General features: G+C 37.1%; 1 protein-coding gene across 3 annotated transcripts; it reads left to right on the forward strand.

The window, feature by feature from the left end:
- The first annotated feature begins 3,299 nt into the window (after positions 1-3,299).
- On the forward strand, positions 3,300-7,119 carry LOC132178640 (pentatricopeptide repeat-containing protein At5g43790). 3 transcript variants are annotated; one of them, XM_059591120.1, is made up of 2 exons: positions 3,300-5,362; positions 6,964-7,119. In XM_059591120.1, the coding sequence occupies exon 1, from the start codon at positions 3,369-3,371 to the stop codon at positions 5,157-5,159; it is 1,791 nt and encodes a 596-aa protein (XP_059447103.1). In that variant the 5' UTR covers positions 3,300-3,368; the 3' UTR covers positions 5,160-5,362; positions 6,964-7,119. The 3 variants fall into 3 exon arrangements, with proteins under 3 accessions (XP_059447103.1, XP_059447102.1, XP_059447101.1); XM_059591119.1 differs by lacking the exon at positions 6,964-7,119 and adding an exon at positions 5,779-6,126 and having other exon boundaries at positions 3,300-5,702; XM_059591118.1 differs by lacking the exon at positions 6,964-7,119 and adding an exon at positions 5,779-6,126.
- Positions 7,120-8,679: the final 1,560 nt, after the last annotated feature.

An 8,679-nucleotide genomic window follows, 5' to 3' on the forward strand; every position in this document is an offset into this window, starting at 1 on the left:
AGGGATATAATTACAAAAATAATGAAAAATCATAAGCGGTAAATGAAGTTCGTTTTTTTTTTTTTGGGAGAAACCAAGTGGAGAATTCATATAACAAAAAAAAAGAAAAGAAAAGCAAAGCAAAATAAAATAAAAAAAAGAATAAAGAAAATCCTAGTGGAGGGTTCAACTCAGCCCCCATCTAAATCCTCTTAATTTGCTGCCATGGTCCACTCCAACAGAACCCAAAAAAGGTTACAATTATTACCCTAACCCATGTACATGCTCAAGCAGGACATTAGTATTGGTAAGTAAGATTGAGATATCCACCAACTAACTTTTTGATTAAATTACTATTAATTTAGATAATAAACGCTAGAGAGTCCATTCGAAATTTACTTGTTTAAATAAATTTTAAGTAGTTCAACTATTTTAAGTGAGTCCTATAAAAAAATTTGGATTCTCTTCTGTTCAAATGAATTAAAGAGAATCCAGTAGTTAGTTTTATTTTAAGGGTAAAATTGCCGAAAAAAATATGAAAATACAATTTTACCCTTATAAATATAACCAATTGAATCCCTTCCAATTCATTTGAATAAGAAAGAATTATTGTTCCCATATCTTACATTTATTATCCGAATTGACCGGATACGACAAATTTCCAATTTAGTTTAGAACACACCCTCCAACAAAATTAGAAGTTGTTCAGTTTTGTCAGAAATGTGTAATTGAATTGGAGAAGGTTGAATGAATGTAGGAGCGATGATCCTAGTGTGGACGGGTTTAAATTGGGTTTGTGTGTTGTCTTTTTCATTGAAATTTCATTCTAAGAACCTTGAGAATTCTTGTCATTTCCAATTTCCATGTAGATGTCATTTTAGTCATTTCAAAGTTTGCTTTCCGACATTGAGCAAACACATTATGCAGATAATTGTTGGCATCAAAAGGCACCAAAAAAAACTTTCATCAGTCACCCAAAAAGCAAAACGGTCAGAACTCAAAAAAACACAAAGTACTTTCGCATCTCCTTTAATCATCATCCCACCAACCATTACTTTTCTGTCAAAAGCACCGAGGGCATTTCCGTCCCTCACACCTATCTACCCGACACTACAGTTCCAACACAACAAGAAGCAGCAAAATAAACAAATAAATAAATAAAAAGAAAAAACAGACTTTGTCTTTTAGGTGTCTTATTGGGCCCCACTAGATATCCCCAAAGTCCATGGGCTAATGAATATGTCTGTGGGGGCCCGTCTACATTCCGTACAGTGAGCTGGGCTACATAGTGTACCTCTCTCTCTCTCTCACACGCTCTCTCGGTGGAATATCGCAAAAATACTTTACGAGTTTTGACCATATTTCACATTCAGAAACAACGTAGCCTTGAGGCATGCGTCGTCGTTAGATAATTTGAAAGCGAAATTTGGTATATTCTTCAAAGAATCAAAGCTAATAATAGCCTTATATGTATGTATAGAGACAGAGAGAGAGAGAGAGAGAGAGAGAGAGGGATGGGCTTTGTGGGAAAATGCTTGCTTTATTCAATCATGGAGGAGGTGAAAGATTTGCAAACATCATTTACGTCCAAAAATGCATTAGACTTGAAAGGGATTCGCTTTTTCACTTTATATTTTCATTGGAGATGACTAAAGGTTGTAGTGGTGAGTTGGGACCAACAGAGCATTTGTGGTGGGCGATGTGCACAGGACCATGACCAACCCATCACCCCTTTTCCCTTTCTTTGACTGCCGTATGCCTGCCTAGCCTATCTCTGCTCAACATATTATCCTTTGAAATTAACCCCTTTTTTTTTTTTTTTAACGCAGCTTTTGCCTCTAAATCTACCCACTACCTCCTCTTTATATTTACTCTTATTTAATTAATACATCTTCTTAGCCTCATTTGAAACATTATATCCGTTTGTTATTGTTTTTTAGCCAATGTTTTTTTTGATGTGACATGAAAAAGACCATTTTTAGTGTTTTATGAGTTATTTGTTAATATTTTTATTTTCAAAATAAAAATATATTCCACCTCCAATCACTATTCACCCTAGTTTTTATTATCAGTTTTTCACGATCAATTAATATTCAATTATAAGAATCAAATCTAAATCCATTATTTATGGCTAAGGCCCAGTTTGCTTTATCAGCCCCCATTGCCTTTACTTCTTTACCCTACTCTAAAGATTTCAAACCAATATAGAGATAAAAAGTTGGTGAAATAGAGATGAAAAGATATCCAGTACGCTAGCTACTATAAGCTATAAGCATTTACTTGTACAAATTCAATTTGAGTTTGGTTTGGTCAACCGAGCTTGAATAGAAATTTAAGCTTATTTATCAAACCAGCCGTAATTCAAGAATCAAGATGATGTCAAGTATATTAAGAGATAAAATGTAATTTTCTTATATCACCTTCATCATCACCTTGTATTCTTCAAAATTTGTATGGCATTGTCATTCATAGTATTTTGTGCACGAAAATTATTATTATTTTTGTTCGAAACCATGCCACATAGACATTAAGGGATGGAGGGTGATGAATAGTATTACAGTGACAAGTCATCCATAGCATTTGATGCACGTAAATTAATTTTTTGAAAAAACTTTATTTTAGACCCCTGAAGTATTGCGCGTTTTGAGAAGACCCTTCAAAATTCAAAAACTCTCAATTTACACCTTTGAACTTTAAATTTCAATCAATTTATCCCCCTCCGTCAAATTTAACCGTTAACTTCTAACAACAATACCTAAAAAGACCAAAATACTCCTGATTTTTCCCTCTTTTTTTTTCTTTTTTTTTTTAAAGAAAAAAGAAGGTCCAAGGTGACCCAACCGTGGGTCAGGCTAGACCCAAGCAGGTCTGGCAATGACCCAGCGTGGGTCTCTAGCCGAGACCCGCCTAGGTCACCATGGTTTTTTTTTTAAAAAAAAAAATTTGAAATTAAGGGTAAATTGAAAATTTTATAAAAAAGTCTAGTATAAATGTCATTGTATCACTTTTAACGTTTAAAATCTGACGTAGTGGGTAAATTGATTAAAATTGAAAATTTTTGAATTTTGAGGGATTCTTTTCAAAACGCACGGTAATTCAAGGATTTAAAGAAAAAAATTTCTTAATTTTTTAGTTGAAAATCACGCCACGTAAGCTTCGAGAAAGAGAGAGAGAGGGGAAGGTGATGAATAGAAATAGAATTAGTAATATAGAGAAGAGAACACAGGAATTATGTAAAATCAGGGAGTTTAGAGGCCCAAGGAACAAATCAGTGGGATTGCAAGTTTCAATAGGCCGGCTGGCGGCCCACTTTGCCAAACTAAAATTTGCTCTTTGCAGTGATGAAATGATTTGCTCTTTACATTTATCAATGGAGATGTCCATGGAGGATGGATCGATTTCATTCCATGAAATCCCAGAACCCAATCTTCAACCACCCAACCCTCCAAATCTTAGAAAAATGCCAGACCCTACGCACCCTCAAGCAACTCCATGCCCACATGATCACAACCGGTCTCACTCTCCACACTTACCCTCTCAGCAAGCTCCTCCTTTTATCCTCCACCCTCGCCATAACTTACGCGCTCTCAATCTTCAACCAAATCCCAAACCCAACAATCTTCCTCTTCAACACTCTCATTTCCTCTCTCACCAATCACAGACACCACACCCACATAGCCTTCTCACTCTACAACCGTCTTCTCACCCACAAGACCATCACACCCAACAGCTTCACCTTCCCATCTCTCTTTAAGGCGTGTGGGTCTGAGCCATGGTTCTACCACGGTCGAGCCCTCCACACCCATGTCTTGAAATTCCTTGGACCCGCATGTGACCACTTTGTTCAAGCCTCGTTGCTCAACTTCTATGCCAAGTGTGGCAAAGTTGGTGTGTCTAGATATTTGTTCGATCAGATTAAGGAACCAGATTTGGCCACGTGGAACTCTATTTTAACTGCATATGCACGTAGTGCTAGTTCTGGTACTTATGATACTAGTTTGTCCTTGAAGGTTTTGAGTTTCTTCAATGAGATGCAACGTTCTTCAATTAGGCCAAATGAACTTAGCATGGTTGCTTTAGTTGGTGCTTGTGCTGATTTGGGTGCGCTTAGTCAAGGTGCATGGGCACACGCTTACGTTTTGAAGAACAATCTTAAGCTGAACCGCTTTGTGGGAACCGCACTGATTGATATGTACTCAAAATGTGGGTGTCTGGATTTAGCATACCAGTTGTTTGACAAATTGCGTGAAAGGGACACATCGTGTTACAATGCGATGATTGGTGGGTTCGCTGTTCACGGTTACGGGCATCGGGCAATTAGCCTTTACGAGAGAATGAAACTTGAGGGATTAGTTCCGGATGATGTAACGTTTGTAGTTACCATGTGTGCTTGTTCGCATGTAGGTTTAGTAGAGGAAGGTTGTAAGGTTTTTGAGTCTATGAAGGAGGTTTATGGGATTGAGCCAAAACTTGAGCATTATGGGTGCCTGGTGGACCTTCTAGGCCGAGCCGGGAGGCTAAAGGAGGCTGAGGAAAGGGTTCGGACCATGCCCATGAAACCAAACGCAATATTGTGGAGGTCTTTACTTGGGGCAGCAAGGGTTCATGGAAATTTGGAGATAGGGGAAGTTGCACTCAAACACTTGATACAAGTAGAACCAGAAACTAGTGGGAACTATGTGCTCTTGTCAAATATGTACGCAAGTATTGATAGATGGGATGATGTCAATAGAATTAGAAAGCTGATGAAAGATCATGGGATTAACAAAATGCCCGGAAGTAGCTTGGTTGAGATTGGTGGTGCCATGCACGAGTTTCTCATGGGAGACAAAACACACCCGTACTCAAAACAGGTTTATTTGAAGCTTGAAGAGATAAACAGAAGATTATCAGAATATGGTCACAAGCCAAGAACAAGAGAAGTGTTATTTGACATAGAAGAGGAAGAAAAGGAAGATGCCCTCTCTTACCATAGTGAGAGACTAGCAATAGCTTTTGCTCTTATTGCATCTGATTCGACTGTCCCTATCCGAATCATTAAAAATCTTCGAGTTTGTTATGATTGCCATGTGAGTGCTAAGCTTATTTCTTTGATATATGTAAGAGAAATTATAGTGAGAGATCGAATTCGGTTTCATCATTTCAAAGATGGAATGTGTTCCTGCTTGGATTATTGGTGACAAGTTGTTTACATTATACAATGTCGATAACTGCATCTGAAAAGCAAAAGGGAACGTATTGTTGCTCGGACCTACATTTTTACGACTTCAATGGATCATTACAAGTTGGCATGGGTAAGGCGGGCCAAGGTGGATTTGTTACTAGCCTAAAATTTGTTTGGACTTAGTTCAAGCCTACTGCCTCAGCCCAAGAGGGAGTTAAGGTATGCTTCATAATTTACATATATTGCATTTGCTAGTAGTTCTGATATTCAATATTATATTATTGGTTTTCTTCTTTTTTGGGATGAAGTTCCTAATGTTAATTGCTTCACATCGTTATGTTTGGTTTCTGAACACAATATGTGTAGCAATATTATTCTTTTTTTCTTGATAATGAGGCTGTTTCACCCCTTCTTCCATCGTCAAGTTTATTTGTGAAGCATGCTTGGTTTTAAACATGTTCGATAGGGATTTTCACAAAGGCATTGATAAATGATAAGGATGATTTATGCAAATGTGCAGAAAGATAACAATTCCACCTTATGGAAAACTTCCTTTGAGGTAATATAGGGAGTGTGCCACTCATGTCAAGAGGTTTAGTGTTGTAATTATGGTCTCAAATGATCAATGCATGCAGGTACAGCTGAGCTGACATATATATCACCCATGAATGGCCTTCCTAGGATAGAGATAAGGTGCCAGCCTCCCGTATTGATTTCACCCGTTCCATATCCGCCTATCCTGAGTTCCCTTATTAAATTCCCATCACTCTCCCCACAAGCATGACAGCTAATCGAGGATGGTGCACCTTACACTTGCAATGAAGAGTGAAGATTTGGGACTTGCAGGGGAATTGAACATGATTCTTTCTATTTTTTCAGTCATTTATGGTCAATATTGTATTTTACTGATCTAACTAATGCATATAATGTTGTGTAAGCACATCATTTAAAAAATTTAAATAACATACAAAGTTCACCCAAAAGAGAGATTTTGCCTTCTCTCTAGAATTCCTCTTTTTTCTTCTAGACAACACCAAGAAGAATTTCAAGAGGAAGAAAGATCTAGATCTAAATTTTCCCTCTTTCCCTTTCACGGTAGCAGTGCTCGGTGTCTTCTCTGTAGGCTCCACTGGTTTCTGTTTCTGGCGGGTTGCTTTAGATCTAGTTTGTAGATGTAGATCTAGTATCTTCAACCTTAGATCTGATCGTCTTTTTTGGCCAAGGCATGTCTTCCAAAGGGATATACCTTGCTCCTCCGCTGCTGCTTGTAGGTTTCTTGTTTTGTTTGTCCTGGCCTTCGAGTTGAGTATGTATTTGTTGTCCTGGTCTTCAGGTTGAGGATGGAGTAGATTAGTGTGGGGGCTTAACTTTCACGGCCAGATTTTTAGTTTCTAGTTTTTTTTTTTTTTTTTGTTTTGTATTTGGGCTACCATTGTCCTAAATCTAGTCTGCATTAAGCAAATTTGTTCTTTAAATGTAATTGTACATGGGTTAGCGGAAGCTTGAAGTCATTTTTATAACTTTGTAACCTTCATAGCTTTGGCTATAATTTTTTAGAGCTGTATGTTTTGTGATGTAAGAGCTTTATGCCCATAAAATTTCATCAATAGAAGTTTTATATTTTTCAAAAAAAAATAATAAAATAACGTAAACAGTCTGTCTACATCTAGTATTTTCCACTTGGTCAAATCATCGATTCTCTTTCTCAAAGTAATTGAGAGAATCTTTTTTCTTTTTCTGAACATGGGATCATCATCATGGCGCTTTTCTTGTTTCTTTTGTTTGTGTCCTGACCGTCGTGTGTGTGTTTTTTTTTTAAGGCTTATCCGGGGTTGCTGCTATGGGGCATCAAATTCCTCTGCTTTCTTTTGCTGCTGATCTCACTTCGAATTTTCATTTCAGTAGGAGGGATTTCAATGGAAAGGGTATCTAGACAATACAATATTCAATCATAATTGAATAATCATGAATGTAGCATAGGAAGAAAAGCAACAGATTTGATATTTATTACATGTTGAACAAGTAGTACAAGAGGAAATGGATGAGTAGTAACCTACGCAAATGAAAAATGAATATATCTGGGCATGGGCGGGGCCAGGGGCGGCGAAAGGGGGCAAAAGTGAAAGGAATAGACTATATAGAATGCTCTCAGATTGAGAAATTGGTTCAAACGATAACATATTTTTTTTCTTTCTTTTTCTCCATATTTTCTTGCTTCATGGACCGTTGGATATCTTTTTATTTTCCTAAATTAATACCATTGAGTAATTATATATAAACAACGTTTTGTAACAATACAAAAATATAACAACCGCACCATTTTTTTTTTAATGTCTGGGAACCTTTTTAAGGTAGGGCCATTCGGACTAAACCCATGTCCCATGCACAGCACATTCAAAAAAATTTCTACACGAAACTGATTAAATCGTTGGCTTTTCACCCGGAAGTGTGGCCCCAAGGGATTGCCAATCAAATCACTAAAATGCATTAAACTTCACAAATCAATAAGATCTATGAAGGGTGCTTAAAATCCCAGGCATATAGGGTTAACCCTTTTTTCTCTTTCGCTGCACAGCATTTGGAAAGAGAAATAGCTTTGGGAGGAGGAAAAAACCCTATCTCCTCCTCTTCTTCTTCTTTCTCATTATGTTTTCACCTTTGGGTTTCTACATAAATTTTTTTAGCCTTTTTTCTAGCACCATGCTTCCCCTCTTACGAGGCCTTATCTATCGCCTTATGCGATTTATCTCATCTCTTCCATATGTCGCAACCTCAGCCCCACCTACCCTCCGTCACACGCATCTGTCTGATTGTCTGTTATGAAGATTTTATTTCTCTTGTTCTTTTTAATCTTACTCTGTTCAATTTCTTTAAAAGTTCATATAAATTTAAGTTTTTAGGAGTTCTTTTGCTTCTAATAGTTTTACCCGCGGGCCCGCGGCTTTCATTAGTTACATTTCCTAGTGTCTTCCATCTTTTTGGTTTCCGGCCGTTGCTTTGAGGTGCTAGTTGTTTATATAGCTTGTGCTTCTTAGTTGTTAGGCTTGTATTTGTTTTTGTTTTTTTGTTTCTTGTCGATGTCATTATTGTCTATAATTTGTTTATAATGTATTAATTAAAAAAAAAAAAAATGATCTATGGATTGGATGGCTTCTGAAAGCCCATCAATTTAGAAGAAAAGCCTAGGTGGACCCGACAAACCGCCGGCGTGATTGTAAAGTTGTCTCGGACGGTCAATGTGAAAGTGGACCATTTTGGTAATGGAAACTTAAGCTAAACGTTTTAGCAATTTGATAATTAAAAAGTCGCACAAAAGATACAAGAAACTGTCAAGCAAGGAAGAAAGCCATCAAGCAGATGTCAAGATCACCAGTTGTACGAGACAAGACAGGCAAAAAGCCTTCCCAATTATTAAAAAAAAAAAAAAATCTTCCCAAAATCATATATAATTATCCCTTATTAGGAAAAAGCGTGTACAAAGTTTTCTCTTTCACGATTTCCACGTTCATTCTTCAATCAAGGAAGACAATGAAAAA

This window comes from Corylus avellana, chromosome ca4 (assembly GCF_901000735.1).
Source record: "Corylus avellana chromosome ca4, CavTom2PMs-1.0".
Classification (NCBI taxonomy): domain Eukaryota; kingdom Viridiplantae; phylum Streptophyta; class Magnoliopsida; order Fagales; family Betulaceae; genus Corylus; species Corylus avellana.